Raw genomic sequence first — 20,600 nt, 5'->3', positions numbered from 1 at the left:
GTGCGATAGCCACTCAAATGGGCACGCCTGTTGAGTTCGGACATATTGTACCGGCTCAAAGTGTGAACGACTTTCAAGTGGTCGCTGTATGCTCTTGAGTTTGGAAACTTCATAAAGCCTCGGCACTGTGAAATCGGCTTTAAGTGACAACCTCAATTGAGTAACAGCCTCCCTCGAGCCATGTAAGAAGGCCTCAATTTCATAGATAAGCAGTATAAAGTGCATCATCCGAGGTATCAACACAGCCAACAACGACCACACTACGCCAAGACACCAACAGTAGTTAATAAGCAGCTAACTTACAACACCACCACAATGTGCCCGAAAGACAGCAACACACACTACTTCTACAAGCCCTGCGGCCACGTAATCCCCAAAGGCGCTTGTCAATATTACTCGTACAAACTTAGCCAATGTACCGAAGACATAGTGAGCCCCAAGAAGTTCGACCTCAGGCACATGACTTTTGGCGGTGCCAAACAAGAAAAGTGCGGCTTCTGTGAGACGGGTAGGGCCCTTCGTGGCGCTTTCGCGTTTGGTAAGAAGTGGGAAGATGCGGCGGCGTACCGCAAGTAACAGAGTCGGAAATGCGAGTACTGTAGAACCTAGTTCTCTTTTGAATAGGACCAACTAGTATGACGTCCTTCTGTGCATTCTGGGAGTATCAATGAGTGGCCGCACGTCGCTAACGTTGTGGAAGCAAGTGCTCACTTCAAAAAGGTAGATCACATTGACGTTGCTGCCGTGAAATCACACTAGTCGTTCAAATTGTCGGAGGCGTGTACCATAATATGGCGGCATAGCCACCCCCTTTCAATGTTGTGAATCGGTAATTGATCCTCGCTCTTGATACTGCGCTGTACAGCGAGGAACATAGCTGTCGATTTGTGACCTGATCTGCAATGAAGCAGTTCCGTCACTACGTGTCACCTGGTCAAATCTTTTCAGCAGTCCACATATAAAGGGTTGGGTATCGCCATGCTCTTTGGTTGCACAGAACCAACAGCCAGCATGTGTCCACGAACCAACAAATATATGCACTATATCCACTGCAGCAAATCAGGCCACAAGCTGCCCGAGGGTGCCTGCAACAAGTACGCCCACAGCTTACAACAGTGCCTTGATGACCCCATAGCACCAAAAAAATTCAACTTCCGTACAATGGAGGGAGATGTATACTTCGGCAAGTGCCGATTCTGCAAGGAGGTTAAGGATATTGATGGAGCCTTCTCGTATGGAGAGAGCTGGGCGGATGCGGCTAAGTACCGTAAGAAGGGCGGTAAGTGATGACTGCAACGGTCAGTGGCAATGTGATGATAAGAGCGATGTGTTGCGTGGTACACCCCTGGAGGGGAGATGACGGTTGACAGTACAAGTACAAAAGCTCGCCGTTGGACATTGGACATTCTTGAAAACAATTAGACTGGCCGTGAACGCGCCATAATGCCATCGCTAGCGACATTCCAAAAACACTGCCGCTCAGTTACAGTTACAGTCAATGAAAAAGTAGGGGTTCTCGCCAGTGTGTGTACCTGCATCTCTGATCGTTGCAAAGCCTAGATCTGCCCGCGCTGGTGTCGGCCGGTCTTCAGGTTGAAGGCGCGCTGATCCTTCAGCCAGCGCCTGTAGCCAGCAACACTGCCAATTTTCTCGCCGTAGTAGTCTGGCGGTGGGTTGGCGAGCGAGGAGACAGAGGGATCGACGCGGTGACGCTTGATGCGGTTGAAGAAGGCCGAGTCTTTCTGTGTAAGCGTCAGTACTATGCTGCCAACGACCTTGCAGCTCGACATACGGCTGTGAACTCCTTCAGCACGCCCCGGTACGCCAGATTGAAGACGTGGTTGCCAAAGATGGGCCCAATCAGCCATCCTACGGCCAGCATGCCCGTGGTGCTCAAGCCCATCAGCATCATGGGCTCAAAGCCGCCCAGCTGCTCCGACAGAACGGCGTCGTAGCCGTTGTTGATCATGAAGGTCAGGCCGTAGTACGTCACGCCAATGGCACTGGCGCCCGAGCACGCCTGCCCAACCCGCCGGCGCGTTCGGCGCAGGGCGAAGAAGTCGTTCCATGTGAGAGCTGCTGTGCCTGGTATCTGCTTGGCACCGGGCGCCGACGGCGCTGTGGCGGCGCTGCGGACGGCAGGCTTGGTGGAGGCGGCGCGGTGTTGTGTGAGGAATCGCGTTTGGGAGTGCTGCGAGTGCTGCGGAAGCTTGGCTGGTCGTGTGCATGTCCAAGAGGAAGACGCCGCGGCCGAGCACGGCGCGAGAATGGCGGGCGGCTGGCGGCTGGCGAAGGCCCTCGCGGGGCACAGGGCGCTTCGGGCGAGCATCGTGGTCGTGTCGGCGATGGGACGTGTTGTGGTCAGCCCTGCAGAGCACCGACACTCGGTCACTTTTGGAGAGCTGCGAGCTAAGCTCGCTCCGTCTTGGCACCTCACCACCGAGACGTCATCGAGCTCGGATCAGAACATCAGCCGTTGAGCAACACCGCCTGACCTTGACCTCCTGCACCACCAACCTGTCCGCACTACCGCCGCCATGTGCGCTCCACTGCGCATCATCAAAGAAAAGTGGCCTTCGGCAGCCGCAGCGCCAGCAGGCAACATCTGGGCAGCCTCGAGAGGTGCTGCGCAAAGAGGACCGGTCGACAAGGGCAGAAGACCTGCACCACGTCCACAGTCGCTCAACGTCATCGACGAAGCTCTGATGCCGCAAGTGACAAACCACTACTCGCGCAGAAGGGTGGAAGACTGGCTGGACACGTGAACAACCAACTAGTCTCGAATTCATTGCGGTGACCACGAATACTTGATACCTCAGAACGATACCCAAGGACAACGACACCCAAGAACGACACCCAAGAACGACACCCAAGAACGACACCCAAGAACGACACCCAAGAACGATACCCAAGAAAGATACCCAAGAAAGATACCCAAGAAAGATACCCAAGAAAGATACCCAAGAACGATACCCAAGAACGATACCCAAAAACGATACCCTACTTCCTGTAAATATCGCCAGTCCTTGCAATCTCATCTTCAGCATCCTTGCCGCGCCCCTCAGCCTCCAGCTTCCTCACCAACGGCAGCACCTCCCTACCATACGCCTCGATATCATCCTCGTAGTGCAGAAAGGCCGCCAGCACTAGATTGACACCCAAGCTCTTCAGCAACAGGATGCGATCAGCAATCTGCTCCTTTGTCCCGATCAATTTTGTCTTGAACCCATCATTATACTGAACCAAGTCTTGTACCTTGGAGTCCGCCCACATCCCCTTCTTATTCCCCGTGCTGGCGCCCGCCTGCTGCACCGCGTCGCGGAACGCCTCAACAGCCTCGATATCCGCCTTGCCCTGGATTTCGCCGAGCACCTGAATTGCCTCCTCTTCCGTGTCTCTGAGGATGACGAAGCTGTTCACTGCGAAACGCACATGCTGCTCGCGCCCCACCTTCCTGGCCCTTTCCTTGACGTCCTGGATCTGCGTCCTGAATCCGTCCAGATCATTCCCGTTCATGAAATACCAGTCACTGACCTGCGCTCCGTTATCGCGTGCATCGTCGCTGTTGCCGCCCTGGAAGATCTCCGGATGCTCTCGCCCCTCCCACCTCAATGGCTTGGGGCTCAGCTTGTACCCTCTGTACTGGTAGAAATCGCCTCCGTATGTAAATCCCTCGTCTCCTGCGGTCCAGATGCCCTTCAACGCCTCGATGAACTCCCGGCTCCGCCTGTACCGCTCGGCATGCTCGAGCCACCACTGCCCGATAGCCGTGAACTCGCCCTTGAACCAGCCGGAGACGATGTTCACCGCAATGCGCCCATTGGTGTAGTTATCGATGCTAGCGATTTGTTTCGCGGCAATGGTCGGGTTCCAGGGTCCCGGCAGTATCGCAGCGATGAGCTTAAGCCGCTCTGTCTGGTGAAGAAGAGCTTGCGAGAAGGTCACGGATTCGTGCTGGTTTGCCGCACCGTACGAGGCTGTGAAGCGGATTTGGGTCAGCGCGTACTCAAAGCCTACGCTCTCGGCCTTCTGCGCGTAGCGCGTGTTTGACTTAAGATCCCAGGAGGTGCGTTGTGGGATCTTGGAGATCACGAGGCCGCCGGACACGTTGGGGACCCAGTAGCTGGGGGTTATTAGCAGGAACAGAGTATGGGTGTGGACGGGCGCACGCGAAAAGAACTCGGTCCGGGTCTGTGTTCAGTTCGTGGGGTTGGATGGGCGAGTGGCCATTCGACTCGTTTGTGCCATTTTGTGCGGCCATTTTGGAAGTTTCGAAAGACTAGATCCGGTATTGTTACACGGCCAAGTTCCTTAATGAGAAGCGCGCAGTTGGCGACCTCCTTTATACCTCCTGATGAGCAGCTTTAAGCTCCTTAATCATAGTGCTAATTCATCAATCAAAGCTCTTCGGAGACCTTCCGCACCATCAGGGTCGATGTTGAGTGATCACACAACAGCACCGGTTCACGGCTGTATGGCTCACAACATCCATGGTCGCGATTGCGTGCTGTATCACTGAGTCGCACTGAGATCTGCAAAAGCTATCCTAATGGGTACGCCGGAGATATGGCGTCCATGGTGTTTTAATGGATCGGATGGATTCGGTAAATTGCGCCATCGCGGCAGTGAATAACGAAATATCCCCACGCGCCTGCAGACATCAGGCCTCAACACTGCATTGTCAGCCTCGAGACACGTTGAGGAATAGCAAAAAGAGAACATCAACAAGAAGCCATCGATTGAGTGCTCTTTCTGTCCAGGAGCTCAAATAAACCATGCACTGTCTTGCTCCTTCTCCTCAAATTCCTTTCCAACGAGATTCCACCCATCTGATTCAATCGAGTATTTCCTGTCCCCTTTCCCTGGCTCAGGATATTTTCTCAGGTTCTCAAACGCCCACCTCTGTTCCCTTGTCAATTGCGGCGGATACCTGCCCTTGCCTTCCAACCCCGGCAGCCCAGCAACTTCGAACAGATACCTAAACCACTCCATCGTCTCACCGTCGTCCCAGAGAATGGTGTGAAACAGGCGACCCTCTTGTTGACATTTCGCAACCCTCTTTTTCTCCCAGTCGCGCTGCTCGGGGATACAAGGCAAGCACCGGGCCTCGCGGCCACAGAATAATCTGGCCAGAGCGATGGCCTGATACTCGAAAGATCGAAACGTCAATACCCGGGGTATGCCAATGATGCCCAAGCTCCTCTCCCACTTTGTACTGAATGTATGCTGGTAGAACGCGTCCAACTTGCTCTCCTGGTAATCGTAGATCTCTCCGCCGTTTGCATGACTGTTCCAGAAGGGGAACGAGGGCTTGTACCCGGTGCAGTAGATTACTGTGTCGATGTCGTCTAGGTGACTTCCGTCGGCGAAGTGTATCGTCCCCGATGAAGAGTAGGAAGTGATGACGGGTTTCCAAACGACGCCTGGTGGAGGATCACGGCCATCCCAGCGCGAGGGTGACCGCCGCGATTGGTAGACTGGAAGAGCAACGATTCCAGACTGGGCGAACTGAGTCGTGATATCGTACCCGGAAGCGGAATTGCCTATGATGAGAATCTTTCCCCCGGGGTAGTGAGTTGGACTACGGTAAAATTTCGAATGCGCGACTCTTCCAGGGTACTTTTCCATGAACTCATCAAGGCCATCAACTTTCGGGATCTGAGCTCGTTAGCGCGGCCTGAAGGTGGCTCGTGAAGCGTACATAGGGTATCGAGTAGTGCCCATTGGCGATAACGAGGGCATCGAAGTGTTCAGCCCACCAGATATCTACCTTTTGCGTGGGGTCGTGGCGGCGCAGTGTCAAGCGCCAATTATCGCGTTCGCGAGTGACATCCTCAACGGTAGTGTTCAGAACCAGAAATCGATCCGTGTGGTGCGATGCAAAGTAGTTCTGAATATACTGCTTTGGAACCCAGTGTGGTGCAAATGGTCCATAAGCGAATCGCTCGTCTGATAGCGACATGATAATCTCGGGAACATTTGTTCTTCGGTTTGATCAGCCGAGTGTGTGATCACATATGTGCAAGGTTCGACTCACGTAAGACCTTCGTATATGGGCGTTCTATCGAATCTCGTTTGCTCTGTGGGTGCTGTAGCAGCTGGTAGAGTTTGGGGTACTCTTAGAGGAGGATCGACATCTGGGGGATTCTTTCCAGGCTGTAATTGACTCGGTCGTGCCGGGTCCGGATCGTATATCCTGCATCGTAGTCAGTTCGCGAAATTGACTACATATCCATTCTGCGTGACCATGTTCCTCCTGGCGTCTCCCTGCGCTCAAACACTTGTATGATGTCGAAAGCGTCTTCTGCATCGAAAGCTGCAGCTGCAGCGGCACCTGGCGGATCGTGAGATGATGGTAGCTACGGTGTGTTGATGTCGTTCGCACGTACCAGCAGCACCCGCGCCGATGATAGCCACTGATCTAGAAGTCGATTCAGACATCTTCGTGCCGAGGACGGTTCCTACGACTACTCGAGACCAATATATCAATATGTGGGTTGTCAGTCGCTGACCGATGTCAGTCTATTAGCGGAAGCGGATGACGTGCTCGGCTATATGTTTGCGCAATGGGGCCCTGCTGTTGTTGGCTGGAACTGCACACTAACGCCACCATCATGAGCTTTATCGAAACAGATAAACGATCGTACGATCTGAGCCTACATAGGACCTAAATTGTGTGGGTTTCACTTCGTCGCGTACATATACTAACATGACGGAGCAACGATTGACATGTCCAGCTGTATACGAGCCTGCTCACAACTGCTCGATACTTTCAATGACCTTGTCGAGACTTTCCTCTGAGTCGCTACTCATCAGAGTCTTCATCAGACGCGACCTGGTCGAAGTTAGCATATCAGACATCGAAACACTTCAGTGAAACTTACAGATTACCGATCTTGCACGCCGACATGTTGTCTTCCAGCTCAGCGCTCTTCACACCAGCAACATCGATGACCTTCTCGGGTACCCTCGCCAGTCGCGCAACGTTGAGACCATAGGATCGGTGACTCGTGCCTTCAGCCACCTCATACAGGAAGACAACCTCTCTGCCACCGCCGCGCTCTTCGAAAGACATGTGCACATTCTTCAGCTCGTCGTTGGCGAATCGCGAGTGAAGCTTGGACAGGTGCTGATAGTGCGTGATGAACAAAGTCAAGCTCTGCAGGTCGCGAATAACATAATCGAGGACTGCTTCGGCAATAGCGACACCGTCGAACGTACTCGTGCCACGACCCAGCTCATCGAGGATGATGAGCGAACGGGGAGTTGCAGACTTTAAGATGTCGGATGTCTCGTTGAGCTCCACCATGAATGTCGATTCGCCCTTGAGCATGTTATCGAACGCCCCCATGCGTGTGAACACAGCATCTAGCATGCCAAGCCGTGCTTCTGTTGCAGGCACATATGACCCGATTTGACCCATAATGGCGATGAGAGCAGCAGAGCGGACGTATGAAGACTTGCCACCCATGTTCGGTCCTGTGACCAACAATGCGCGCGTAGCGGTGTGCGAGAGGTTCAGATCGTTCGGCACATAGCTGTCCAGCAGCAGCTGCTCGACCATGGGATGTCGACCACCGGTGATATTGAGCTCGATATCGTCTGTGAAGGTGGGTTTCACATAACCAGGTTGATTTGCTAGTATGGCCAAGGAAAAGAGCGCGTCGAGCGTTGCGATTGAGTGGACACAGTCTCGAAGCTCCTGATACTTGGCCGAGACATCGTCCAGCAAGCGTTTGAATGCAGCGTCACAGGCCGCAGCGAGAGACTCCTTGTACTGATCACGCTCTTGGCACATGCGTTTGACCTCGGGTGTATGAAAACGAAGGGTAGCTTTGGTTGCTGAGATCTGTTGCCACGACGCAGGAACCCTCTTCTCTTGCGGAGACTTCCGCTTGACCTCGATGAGATATTCAATGCCAGCAACAGTAACGTAGTCGACTTTCGTCATCCCAAGCTTTGTGGCGGCATCCTTGCGATAGGTGTTAAGATCGTCTTCGACTGAGGCAATACTGAGCTTGAGATCGTTGATATCTTCTGCTTCGTGTGCCTCTTGGAAAAAGTTGTACTTGTCATCGGCCTTCGCAGCGCTAGCATTGATCTTCTCGAGGAAAGTCACAAGGTCATCGTAGATTGTCGGAATGTTTGCCACTGCTTCGCTGAGCAAGTTGGACGAAAAGCCACTTTGCTCGGAAGACTGAACTTCCAGATACTGGCCAGATATGTCTTGCAATGCTTGCAGTGCAGCCAAAAGCTCCGGTCGCGTGCATTTCTTGTAGTAGATCCTGATGAGCACCTTTTCGAGATCGGTCCTGATCCTGCCGAGTAAGAACTTCAACTTGTCAAAAGGCATGGTGTTCTCGCCATTCTTGAGCTCTTCCACTGCCGCGATACGCTCTTCCAAGCGTTCTTTTTCGATAAGCGGTCGTCCAACCCACTTCCGCAGAAGTCGTTGTCCAAAACGAGTCTTGGTCCGGTCCATTGTCCAGAACAGACTACCTTTTGCTGTGTAGTCGGTTTGGTTTTGGTAGATCTCCAGGCTTGAAAGTGTGTTACCGTTCAGAAGCATGTACGAGCGCGCACTAAAGGGCTGGAAGTACTTCGTCAAGTTGAAGACATGCTCCAAGCCGTACTCACTCAGGTATGTGATCATCGCTGAGAGGCATATGGTGATATGCTCCGACAGCTCATGCACTTTGTCGAGGATAGCACCCTGACTGAATGAGGCGCGTTCTTGAGTAGACTTCATCTTACCGGCGTAGAAGTTGGAAATGTGACCATAGGCCTGGGCAGCCATGGTCTTGGGCTTTTCTACACGTTCGACACGCGAGCGATCTCCGAAAACGTTTGTTTTGCTGGCTGAGAGGTGCTGTATTAGTTTGTCTGTGGCCTTCGACAGATCACCGACAACCAGGAACTCAACTGGTGCAATGTGGAGCAAACGCGTTTCGACCTCACTTCGCATGAAGCCGTCTTCGAAATCGTCGTAGATGATGTCTCCAGTCGCAGGTTGTACGGCAACTAGACCAACCTGTACTTTTTCATCGTCGCCCCAGCCGTTCGCGTTAGTTTCGGTGATACACAACAGGTAGCCTGTTGCTTGTGCGCCAAAGCCTTGACTGTCCGGTGCCGTCTCCAGACCTTCAACGTCATCAACATATGTGCCCTTTGTATAGAGGTTTGTAAGCTTCCGCACGAATGGCGTGTTCCTGTTATCGCCAGCTGCCTTCAGCGCCGCCGTCTCGACCTGCCTGACCACTCCAACCTTGTGGTTCGCTTTTACGAGACGCTTAACGTGGACTTGCAAACGATGCACTGGAAAGCTGGCAGAGGCGAATCTGTCGAGATGCACCTCAGAAGGATGCTCGTCGTATCTCATCTTGCCCGGTATGCACACGATTCCGAGCTCTTTCGAGGCTGTCCGTGCGTCCTCGCCCAAGAACTTGAACTTGTAGCCAACCTCCATCACAATGACTGTGTCGAGGTGATTCCGCTTGATTTCAAGGTATTGCTTCTCCATGGGCGTCAGTTTCGAGGCAGCCTTCTTCGCGACGGCGCCTTTCCTCCCTTTAGCAGCAGGCTTGGGTGCGTCCTCGTCTTGTTCTTCCTCAGCCTCGCCTTCTCCACTGGCTTCCTCTTCAGTCAAGATCTTGTTCCTCCTGCGCAGCTCCGCAAAGCTGTCTGGCCGCCCAAGTTTCTTGACAAACTTCTGGTGCAGCCTGTCTTTCTCCTGCTGTGTGGCTACAGCATCGTGCTCGGCGGTGGTCTCGTTCTCGTCGCGTCGCGGTGGAGACGATAAGAAGAGAAACTTGGCCGTCCTCTCCGCAAGCCTCGTAGTCTTGGGCGTGTTCAGGCTGGCGGCCGTCGCTTGACCGAGCGATAGGCGCGCATCCTCATTGTCCGAGACTCGCAGTCGTTTGGGAGCTTCGCCATCCTTTCCAGATGCAGGTGTTGTGCGCTTTCGACTCAAAATCGACTTGCCTAACGGGGAGGCTTCTGACTCGTCATCATCGTGGGCAAAGACTTTGGCGACGGGAGGCGCGCACTGCGGATGTGGGTCAGGCGGGGCTTTCGGTGCTTGTGATGGTTTTGGCGCAAAGAAGCTTGAAATCGACTGTTGCTTTGTCTTTTGTGACGCGCTCGACGGCGGCTGACTGCTCTTGGGAGCCATTGAGTGGGTGTGGTGTGATGATGGAACGGCGGTCGCGGAACGCGTTGGCGAGCGTGACGCGCCCAATTCTGCACGCTGTCACGTTTTGATTTACCGGTAACATACTCCACAAGCGAGCTGGCCACCCAAGCGAGCTGGCCACTTTTGCCAAGACCACACCAATACTGCACCTACTTTGCAACATTACAGCACACAACTATAATATATTATACTACACAGTAACGTACTCCACAAGCGAGTGGCTCACACAAGCGAGTGGCTCACTTTTGCCAAGACCACACCAAACTTCACTCTACCTACAATGCCTCAACGTAACAACACAATTAAACCCTTAAAGGAAGCAGGAATACAGCTTGCTCTTCAGGCTATCTATTAAGACGCGACACTCTCTTAGCAACGCGCTGCAGCTATCTACAACGTGTCTTAAAGGACACTTAGTCACTAACTTGCTAGAACCTCTCCACAACGCGATTGCAAGCCTAACATAATTAAGATAACTAGCACTAAAGAGGAGGTAATTATCTAGCACGTGTTAAGGCTAGATAAGCAAGGATTCTTACCCTGACTTACTAATATAGAGGGCATAGCTAATTCTCTACTTACTAAGCGCCACTAGACCCCTATTAGTAAGAACTAGGCTGCTAACTTTGTTAAATAACGTACTCCACGGGTGAGTCGTTCATACGGGTGAGTCGTTCATACTGCCAAGACCACACCAACATTCCACTTCACAACGCAATGCCTCAACAACAACACAAATCTAAGCCCTTTAAAGAAGCTGCAATACAGCTTGCGCTTCAGGCAGTTAAACAAGACGCGACGCTTACTCTGCGACGCGCTGCAGCTATATATAACGCGCCTTACAACACGCTACGCGATCGATACGCAGGACGCACTGCACGAGCCAATTGCACGCCGAAATCACGGAATATGGATCAGACTGAGGAGGATGTGATTGCTGAGTACATACTTGAGCTGGATGCCAGAGGATTTGCCCCTCGATTGGCTGCTGTAGCTGATATGGCTAATTCTTTGCGCGCTGAGCGTAATATAGCCTATGTTAGCATAAACTAGCCTAATACGTTTGTTAAGCGCTGCCCTAACCTCTAAGTTAAGTTTAATCGCAAGTACAACTACAAGAGAGCCCTGTGTAAGGACTCTAAGGTTATTAGGGGCTGGTTCCGCCTAGTAGAGAATACTAAAGCTAAGTATAGCATCTAGGATAATGACACGTACAACTTTAATAAGACAGGCTTCATAATAGACTAGATATCAACAGGAGCAGTTGTTACAGGCTCAGAGCGTCGCGGACGGCCAAAGGCAGTGCAGCAGGGCAACTAGGAGTGGACAACAGTCATACAGGGCATCAATAGCACAGGATGGGCCATTCTGCCCTTCATTATCTTTAAAGGCTGCAACTACCTCTCTACCTAGTACAAAGAGGACAATCTACCCTACAACTAGGTTATTAGAGTCTCTAAGAACAGATAGACTACTAACTAGCTTAGTCTTAACTAGTTAAAGTACTTTAATGCCTATACAAAGACACGCACCTAAGGAGTGTACTAGCTGCTCCTTATTAACAGCCATGAGAGCCACAACTCCCTAGACTTCTAATAATACTGCAAGGAAGCAAACATTATCACACTGTGTATGCCTCCACACTTATCACACCTCTTGCAGCCACTAGATATAGGTTGTTTTACCCCTTTAAAGAAGGCGTATAGGCGCTAAGCTAAGGATCTTATGCACAACAGAATCACGCATATTACTAAAACTAAGTTCCTGCTATGCTTTATAGGCACCTATAAGGAGTTATTTACTCCTAGTAATATCTAAGAAGGCTTCTAAGGCGCTAGACTAGTTCCCTTTAAGCTAGAATAGGTTATAATAGGTCTTAATGTCTGCCTACATACCCTACTATTACCTACTATAGAAGATGCTCCCTAGCAGTCCTAAACCCCTAGCAATACCCTACAAATAGGGTTGTAATTAACACTAATTTAAGAGAGTATTTAAAGGCATACAAGCAGCTTACTAACTTTAATAGTTAAGGCCTTTAAAAAGCTTGCTAAAGGCGCAGCTATAGTAGCGTACAAGCTGGTGTTAGCTTAAAAGGAAATCACTGGGCTTTAAGCAGTAAATAAGGCCTCTACGCAACGTAAATTGCATAAAAGAAAGCAGTTACAGCAGGAAGGGGTCCTAACAGCTAAGGAAGGCCTTTAATTAACTACTCTAACTAAGTTTAGGGCGCGTAGTAATAGTAAGAAGGCAGGGAAGCAAGCGCGTGTTAAAGGAGGTGAGGCAACCTAAAGACGCTGTAAATAGTGTTATAAGGTAGGGCATAACTTGTGCACGTGTAAAAAGCCTGTAGAAGCTGTTGCTGAATAATATTACATGCTGTACTAGTGTATACAAGGCCAAAGTAGGCCAATGCGAGCCATAATAGGGTGGAGGTTTGGTGTGGTCTTGGCAGTATGAACGACTCACCCGTATGAACGACTCACCCGTGGAGTACGTTATTAGCTAACGTAAACCTAGGCTGGCGGATGGGTAGGGTATGCTTTTTTACGTTTTGGCTTATAGCTTCTTAACTAGCAGAGATACGCTTACATAATCTATTATTCGATAGAAGCGCCTAGTATTGCGCCTTCTAATAAAAAAAGAATTAGCTAATTCTGCCTAGTATTAGCTAAGTTATTAACACTACCTAGCAAAGTATACCTATTAATAGGTATGCTTGCTAGGTACCCCCCTTTTTTAATATTTTCTAGCCTCTAGCTTGTGCAGTTTAATAGTTATAACAGAACCTTCTACTACAAAAATATAGAGGTGGTTTTTCTCTTTCTTTTTAGCCCTAGTTTGCTAGAATCCATGTATTATTGATAAGGTTTTGGGGGGTACCCACGAAGGACGTTGGAGTATACCCATTCCGCCAGCCTACGTAAACCCCCAGCACCCGGGCCAACCCAGCACCTGGGCCATTTCTTGCCAAGACTATAACTATTAATATTAACACGTAATGCCTTACTAACAAGATATATAATTATCTAAACAAGAGGGTAGAATTAATCTTGCCCTTTCTACTTTCTAATTATATAAATTTAAAAGCCTCTAAAGCACTACTTAGGTATTTAACATACTATATACAACCTTAAGTGCTAGGTATAGAGGCAGACTCTATATTAACAATAGACGCAACACACAACATAAGCTTACGCGTACTAAAGAGCAAACAATTGTATAATACATTCTTGACCTTAATTCGCGAGGATTCGCGCCCTGGCTGTGCGAGGTGGCAGATATAGCTAACAAACTGTTGGGTGTACGCGGTGGGCAGCCTGTTAGCAAGCACTAGGCTGAGCGCTTCGTAACGCGTTCAGCTGAGCTCAAGATGGCCTTTAATCAAGCTAAAGATAGGCAGAGGATGCTGCAGGAGGATCTAGAGACAATCAGCGCGTGGTTTAAGCTAGTAGAGGACACAAAAGCTAAATATAGCGTACACAACCACAACATACACAACTTTAACAAGACTAGCTTCTAGATAGGTGTTATTAGCTTAATAAAGGTTGTTATAGGTGTAGAGAGACGTAATTAACCTTAGCTTATTTAGCTAGGTGATTGTGAGTAGGTAACAGTTATCTAGAGCGTCTGCGCTGCTAGATCTTGTACCCTGCCTTTTATTATCTACAAAGGACGCGTTCACATCTCTGCCTGGTACGAGGAGGCAGATATACCACGCAATTGGAAGCTCTCTGTCTCTGAGAGCGGCTGGACGAACAACGCGCTTGGCCTTGAGTGGCTGAAGCACTTTGACGCGCATACAAAGGCGAGCCAGGTGGGGGCGTACAGGCTGCTCATTTTAGACGGCTATAAGAGCCACCTTAACCAGGATTTTAAGGACTACTGCCTTAAAAACATAATCCTTACCCTCTACATACTACCTTACTTATTACACATCCTCTTGCTGCTTAATGTAGTCTGCTTCTTGCTATTAAAGTGCAAGTACTCTTAGCGTGTACAAGTGTCAGATGCTCGTACTGTGAGCCAGAGTATGTGCTTAACGAGATCTTAGGTGGTATGATGATATATTGATGATTGTGGCGATAGTGTTTCTGCCGTGGCGTCGTGCTGGTTGCTACAGGATTAAAGTGGGGGGGAATTAGCGCTGTTCGCGGCCGCCGGTGTGCGGGCCAATCAGGAGTTGCCAGGTCTCGCTTAATCGACCTGGCAACTGCTAATTGGCTGCACGACAGGTCCCTGCTCAATTGCGCAGATCCGACCTCTCACCGCTCGCTCTTATCTAACACACCCCCTTCAGCTTAGAAACTCTTCAAGCTAACCATTCATGCGCGTGTAAGGTTCTCAATTTGTTCTTGAATCCTGTCTAGAGGCACGCTGTTTAGCACTTCTGTTGACTCCCTGTTCACCAGACTGAGTTGCTGGAGGAAACCTTCCCACTTGTTCACTAGGAGTACCTTTGTGAGTCCGTCTGCTATCATGCTCGCAGACTGGACGTGTTCCATGATGATCTTTCCAGCGGCCACCTCCTGTCAGAGCCAGTGGTTGTGGATATCCACATGCCAAAGTTTGGTATGTAGTCGCGACACTTCCTCAGTGACTAGTTAAATTGTTTGTTTGTTGTCGCATTGTATCGTGATGGCGTGTGCGCCTATATTGACGTGTAGTTCGCGCAAGAGCTGTGAGATAAAGAGTGCTTCTTTTGCAACCTGGGTAAGAGCGAGAAGCTCAGCCTCAGTTGTTGATGTTGTTACTGTGTCCTGCTTGTTCGCTTTCCATGCGATGAGGCCGCCAAAGAGTTTGATTGCGTAGCCTTGGGAGCTCTTTCTGTCCATAGTGTTGTCAGCGAAGGACGCGTCACTTGCTACCTGGAGGCCGATGCCTCCTCCAAGCTGCAGTGATCGCTGTTTAGTGTTGAGTAGATATAGAAGGACCCAGTCCGCAGCATCTTGGTGGCTGATGCCTGGATTGGTGAGGAACCTGGCAAGCCTTGATGTAGCGAACGCAATGTCAGGTCGCGTGGTGACCGCAGCGAACAGCAGTGATCCAATTTTGCGTTAATACTTGTTGATTTCTGCTGGCGCTGCTAGTCCACTCCTTGGCTGTAGTTCAGTTGTTGCCATTGGAGTGTCATGTCGTATAGTTGTGTTCTCAGCAAGGCGACTAATTTTGTCTGAGTACGCTGCCTAAGATAGGTAGATTTTCTTGCTTGCTTGGTCTTGTATGATCTCCATGCTGAGGAACCACTGTAGGTCGTGCCCTCCTATGCAGGTGTACTTGCTCTGTACGTGGCTGATTGTCTGCATTGCCTCTTGCTCTTTTAATTTATTGTACGCGAGGATGATATTGTCAACATAAAAGAAGATAATAATGCTGCCCTTAGTTAGACAGCAGGGTTCGTGAGGCACAGTCTGGAAACCTAGTGCTTTTAGTGTTGCAGTGAAGTTCTTCTGCCAGAGGAGGGGAGAGATGCGCAGGCCGTAAAGTGCCTTGTTTACTTGCAGTATCGTGCCGGGCTTCTGATAGCCTCGTGGCATCCTCATGTAGACCTCTCTGTCCATTGTAGCATGAACAAACGCGTTGGTAACGTCGTATTGTTTGAGCTCCATGTTATAGTGAGCTGCCATAGCCATCATTGTTCGAAAGGATCAGCTGGCAAGCGTGGCTGCGTAGGTGTCTTGTGATGTAATATTGCGTTGTTGATCGCCTCTGACTACCAGTCGCGCCTTGCACTTCAGCAGTCAATGATGTCTATTAAGCTTATAGGTATATACCTACATGCAGTCAAGGATCTGTTGTCCTGTTAGTCTGATTTTCTGAAGTGGTACTTCTAACTATGATTTCATTTCTTGGTAGCTTGCGAGGTGCTCTCACTTGGCTTCTTGAAAGAGTTTACCTATAGGGTGATCCTCAAGCTTGGTTTGGAACGTGGGCAGAGGTGGAAGTTGACTTTGATAGGGCTTCAAGCCTTTGGCAAGCATTCTTATCATCTTAGCCTTGTCTATGACTTCTCCTCTGTATGTTCCAACACGTCCAGCTTGGGTTCCCGCAAGGAATGATGCTGCCCACAGGACAGTAGTTGAGGACGCTTGTTGCGTCAGAGTTGTTTGATCACTGGCCATAATGCCTGCAAGTAGTGCTGCAGGTGGCGGTGTTGATGGAGGGGTAGGATAGCTATCCTGTATCTTCCGTCCGTGATAGTAGCCTGGCAGGTCTGCTTCGTCTTGTGGTGATGGCTCTGCTAGGGCTTCATCCTCATAAAAGGAATCTGTTTCTGGTTGCTAGGTAGGCGTTGGTAGCTCAATGGATCGCACATGTGTTGCTATTTCTTCAAGTGTGTTGTGCATGAGGTTCTCTATAAGGTCCTTAATTCTCCTGTTAAATACTGTGTCTTTGTTAAACATAACATCTTAAGTGCTTATCACCTTGCTAAGTGACAGTATCTAGATTTAATAGATGTTTAACGACTAGTAGCCCACTAGATAGCCAATCTAGGCCTTTAGGTCTAGTTGTTGAAGACGTGATTTGCCTCTGTGTGTGTTGTCTGTTATGGCGAACGCTTTGCACCCGTATGCTCTTAGGTGCGCAAGGTTAGGTTTTCGCAGTGATGTTACTATTCTGTTGCTAAAGGCAACTCGCGTAAAGAATATTTTGTATGGTGTTTTCCAATGGTTTGCGTAGTTCGGCGTTCGATTGTAGAGGTATACTGCCGCCCTCGTGATTTCTGGCCACAGTTCCCAGGAGAGGTTGGCATCAAGTCGCATTGCGCGAGCTTTCTCCTTGTTCACACCCCCTGAGCGTTCTGCGTTACCGTTCTGTGCTTGTGTGTCTGGCGCTGAAGGCTCCACAATAATTCCTTGTGTTGCCAGCCATTTCAATACGCCTGGTTTGACTGTGGCTATCTTGTTGTCTGCCTCAATAGTCTTGACTGAGATGTTGTAGTGATTTTTCAAGAACAGGATAAACGTTGACAGTGCCTTGATAATTAACTTCACTGTGCGATGATCTGTGAAGTAGAGGTCCCACTGTAGGCCTGAGAACCTGTTAGTGATGAGTATCTAGCTCTTTTCTTTAGTGACTCCTTGTACTTTGTAGGAGTGGAAGTCAACGCTGAGTCTTTCTCCAGGTCCGTCATTGTTGATTCTTAGTGCGCGGCTGATTTGCCGTCGCGATTTAGCTATTCCACAAGCGTTGCATTTGACTGTAGTGATGCCTTAGATCCGCACCCCCTAAGTCTGCTGGACAATGTGTTCGATTGCAGCAGGACCAGGGTAACCAAGTCGCTTGTGCCACTGTATTGCTGAGGCCTTCTGTGGTCCTCTCTTAGTGCGTGTGGTGATTTTGTGTGTGTGGTTGGCGGCTAGTGGAGACAGTTCGTACTCAAGCACCTACTAGCTAAGCATTTCTGATACTACTCTAATTACTTGGCCATTTGCTTGTTAGAGAGTTGTTAGGTCTGCTTGTGTGTCCCACCACATGCCTCTGTTTCGTAGTAGGCAGAAGGACACTAGGTTGCATAGCAGGTCTGGGCAAATTGCCACGTCCGTGAGGGTGACCTTGGTTGTCCTGGCTCCACTCCTCAGGAGTAGATTAATTGATCCATATCCTCTAACCAGCACCTTGGAATTCCCAGCCCATATGAAGTCTCCGGGCGATGGCTGTCGGAACCCATAGACGCGGTCAGGGTCGTTGGTGATATGACAGGTAGAACCTGAGTCAAGTATGAACGACTTCCGCAGTGGATAGTCAGCAGCATCCTGTTGGTTTGCTGCGCTGAGCGCTGCTTTGACGTCAGCAATTTCTTAGCCTTCTAGTCAATTGTCTAGGATTTCTAGGGTAGGGGTGTGCGAGTGCTTTACCACTAGTGTTCTTGATTGGCTCTTGCTTTGTGCGCGAAGTAGCCCTTAAAAGGTGACATCTTTCTCACACTTAAACTTAATAAGTTCAGAAATAATCTTATTTGGTTTCCACCACTTAGGAGCTCTGTCTTGATTAACATAGTAGCAATCCCGTATAGAGTGGCGTTGTCCACATGCAGGGCATTTTGCTCCCCCAGTGGAAGCAGGCTCTTGATCTGAAGGCCGCTTAAGCGTGGTGGTTTTCCTACCCGCTGTACGTTGATATCAAGGTCTGCCCCAGTTGGATGGCGCGCTTACAGCATGTTGGGCGTCCCCTTTATGGCTCTGGGAGGCTGCACCCCCTTCAGCAAGAAACACTGCATCGTCAGCCACAAAGGCCTTGTGCCGCCCTAATCTAAGGGGATGATTTATCATCATGTGCTCTTGGTAGCGTTTCATTATCTCCTTCCAACTCATACTGGATTCAAAGCGTCTGCTATCTTGAAAGCTTGTAGCCCACATAGGCGCGACCCTGTTCACAGCTGTCAGGAAGTCCTTTGTTATCACATTTAATTGCGATAATTTGGCGACTTTGTACGTCTCTGCTTCTGTAGCTGCCTGGTCATACTCGGCTAGCCAGGTATCCCATTGTGACGTGCTTCTCATTGGCTTGAGTGCTGAGAGGTATCTGTCTTGGGCTCGTTCTTGTTCAATTCGTTCGTCGACCCCAACAGTGAGTTGTAGGTCTGTGATCCACTGTCGCAGTAGTTTCTCAGGAAGACAGCATGTGCGCAGTAGATGTGGCGACACAGTTGACTGGATGAACACAATAATGTGCTAAAGGCTTGCTTCCTCCTTCTCATATTCGTGTTAATTGTTCTTGTATTGTTTGAGGAGTACTTTGTAATACTTAAGGTCTTCCTTAAATGCCTTCTGGCCTGTTGTTGATAGCTCAGTTGGCCTTGACAGTATGTCGGTGTTCGCGGCTAGCGCGTAGTTAGTAATAGTTGGAGCCCTCGGCGAGAGTGGCTTTGATAGTAGTGGTGTAGTTGTCTTTGGGTTGATCTTGTCCCAGATGTTGCGCGACAGGCATCTCGCCTGTAGCTGCGCGAGCCAGCCAGTCCAGTCGGCTTGGTCCCTAAGGACTGTCGTTGGGTCGCGGTACGCTGGTTGCGCCATTTCGATTGCGGCAGTGAGGTTGCGGCAGTTCGGTTGCGGCAGTGAGACTGCAGCAGTTCGGTTGCGGCAGTAAGACTCTTAATTGTCAGATGCTCGTACTGTGAGCCAGAGTATGTGCTTAACGAGATCTTAGGTGGTATGATGATATATTGATGATCGTGGCGATGGTGTTTCTGCCGTGGCGTCGTGCTGGTTGCTACAGGATTGAAGTGGGGGGGAATTAGCGCTGTTCGCGGCCGCCGGTGTGCGGGCCAATCAGGAGTTGCCAGGTCTCGCTTAATCGACCTGGCAACTGCTGATTGGCTGCACGACAGGTCCCTGCTCGATTGCGCAGATCCGACCTCTCGCCGCTCGCTCTTATCTGACAACAAGACTTAGCACGCAAGCGTGTCTTCTATATTAATAAAGAAGGCTTTCTCCCTACCTTTAAGGATGTGTTTTTTAATATATTTATAGCAGAGAACTGTTACAAGGCCTTTAAGGCAGCAGGGCTAGTCCCTCTTAATGCGCAGGTTGTGTTAGATTACCTTAAAGTGCGCCTGCGTACCCTGCTAGAACCCCTCCTCCTAGAGACGCTGTAGCAGTTAAAGACTCTAAGCAATACCTATAAGTTTAGATCTTAGTTAAAGCTTGTACACAAGTCTTTTACTTAGTTGCCTATTACTGCGCAAGCAGGCTTCTCTTAGCTTGTTAGAGGCGGCAAGCTTATGCTGCATCAGAACGTGCTTTAAGCAGCCTAGATTACTAAGCTTAAAGAGCAATTAGCAGTAATAACTAAGCAGAAATTGCGCAAAAGGAAGCGGATCTAGCAAGGTGGTACTATAGAGTATGGTGAGGCAGCAGCTCAGGTGGCCGCAGAGGCCTCTGTAGCCTCTAAGCGGTCGAAGAAGGCTTATAGTAGTGGTAATCAAGAACAAGCTTAACTAGCTCTATAGCGCTGTAGAAACTGTGGAGGGACTAGACATAACGCGTGAACGTGTAAAAAAGATATAGAGGCATATTCTAAATTAGATACAAGCACAGTGTACGCAGGCTCTATGTTAAATAGCGATGAAATTGAAGAGTTGTAACGTGAGTTAGTACTGCCAAGCTTTTTTGGCCCGGGTGCTGGGTTGGCCCAGGTGCTGGGGGTTTACGTTAGAGCTTAAAGTTAAGTTTAATTGTAAGTATAACTATAAGAGAGCGCTGTGTAAGGATCCTAAGGTAATTAGTAACTAGTTCTAGCTTGTAGAGAATACTAAAGCTAAGTATAGTATCCTAGATAAAGACACCCACAACTTTAATAAATCTAGCTTTATAATAGGCGTTATATCTACTAGTGCTGTTGTCACAGGCTCTAAGCGTTAAGGGAGACTAAAGACAGTGCAGCAGGGCGACCAAGAGTAGACTAG

At 49.7% G+C, this 20,600-nt stretch overlaps 5 protein-coding genes across 5 annotated transcripts; 1 reads left to right on the top strand and 4 right to left on the bottom strand.

Annotated features, from left to right (window-relative positions):
- Positions 1 to 1,556: 1,556 nt before the first annotated feature.
- Positions 1,557 to 2,329, bottom strand: M421DRAFT_72676 (Pam17-domain-containing protein; the record flags this gene model as incomplete). Its single annotated transcript, XM_033596903.1, has 2 exons — positions 1,557 to 1,742; positions 1,793 to 2,329. 2 exons carry the CDS (start codon positions 2,327 to 2,329, stop codon positions 1,557 to 1,559), a joined length of 723 nt encoding a protein of 240 aa, XP_033444601.1.
- Positions 2,330 to 2,846: 517 nt separating this feature from the next.
- On the bottom strand, positions 2,847 to 4,476 carry M421DRAFT_280498 (methanesulfonate monooxygenase). Its single transcript, XM_033588915.1, has 2 exons — positions 4,170 to 4,476; positions 2,847 to 4,123 (listed from the first exon to the last, which is right to left on the bottom strand). The coding sequence occupies exons 1-2, from the start codon at positions 4,259 to 4,261 to the stop codon at positions 3,001 to 3,003; spliced, it is 1,215 nt and encodes a 404-aa protein (XP_033444600.1). The 5' UTR covers positions 4,262 to 4,476; the 3' UTR covers positions 2,847 to 3,000.
- Positions 4,477 to 4,764: 288 nt separating this feature from the next.
- On the bottom strand, positions 4,765 to 6,441 carry M421DRAFT_72777 (putative dimethylaniline monooxygenase; the record flags this gene model as incomplete). Its single annotated transcript, XM_033596916.1, has 5 exons — positions 4,765 to 5,658; positions 5,702 to 5,984; positions 6,038 to 6,196; positions 6,247 to 6,334; positions 6,390 to 6,441. The coding sequence occupies 5 exons, from the start codon at positions 6,439 to 6,441 to the stop codon at positions 4,765 to 4,767; spliced, it is 1,476 nt and encodes a 491-aa protein (XP_033444599.1).
- Positions 6,442 to 6,644: 203 nt separating this feature from the next.
- On the bottom strand, positions 6,645 to 10,202 carry M421DRAFT_424793 (DNA mismatch repair protein MSH3). Its single transcript, XM_033593865.1, has 2 exons — positions 6,885 to 10,202; positions 6,645 to 6,835 (listed from the first exon to the last, which is right to left on the bottom strand). Exons 1-2 carry the CDS (start codon positions 10,169 to 10,171, stop codon positions 6,754 to 6,756), a joined length of 3,369 nt encoding a protein of 1,122 aa, XP_033444598.1. The 5' UTR covers positions 10,172 to 10,202; the 3' UTR covers positions 6,645 to 6,753.
- A 10,147-nt stretch (positions 10,203 to 20,349) lies between these two features.
- M421DRAFT_37590 (uncharacterized protein) lies at positions 20,350 to 20,556 on the top strand (the record flags this gene model as incomplete). The annotated part of the gene is made up of 2 exons (XM_033589798.1): positions 20,350 to 20,412; positions 20,434 to 20,556. Coding segments are annotated over 2 exons (186 nt in total), but the record flags the coding sequence as incomplete, so codon positions are not given.
- Positions 20,557 to 20,600: the final 44 nt, after the last annotated feature.

Source organism: Didymella exigua, assembly GCF_010094145.1.
Source record: "Didymella exigua CBS 183.55 unplaced genomic scaffold M421scaffold_39, whole genome shotgun sequence".
Lineage (NCBI taxonomy): Eukaryota > Fungi > Ascomycota > Dothideomycetes > Pleosporales > Didymellaceae > Didymella > Didymella exigua.
The sequence above is the reverse complement of the archived record's forward strand: the minus strand, read 5'-3'. Positions and strand labels throughout refer to the sequence as shown.

Bases quoted from the DNA above. Each gene is read 5' to 3' on its own strand.
- M421DRAFT_424793 (XM_033593865.1), bottom strand. From the start codon at position 10,171: ATGGCTCCCAAGAGCAGTCAGCCGCCGTCGAGCGCGTCACAAAAGACA. The intron at 6,836-6,884 runs GTAAGTTTCACT...AACTTCGACCAG, and splicing joins GCGTGCAAGATCGGTAATCT to GTCGCGTCTGATGAAGACTC.
- M421DRAFT_280498 (XM_033588915.1), bottom strand. From the start codon at position 4,261: ATGGCCGCACAAAATGGCACAAACGAGTCGAATGGCCACTCGCCCATC. The intron at 4,124-4,169 runs GTGCGCCCGTCC...AATAACCCCCAG, and splicing joins CCGGACCGAGTTCTTTTCGC to CTACTGGGTCCCCAACGTGT.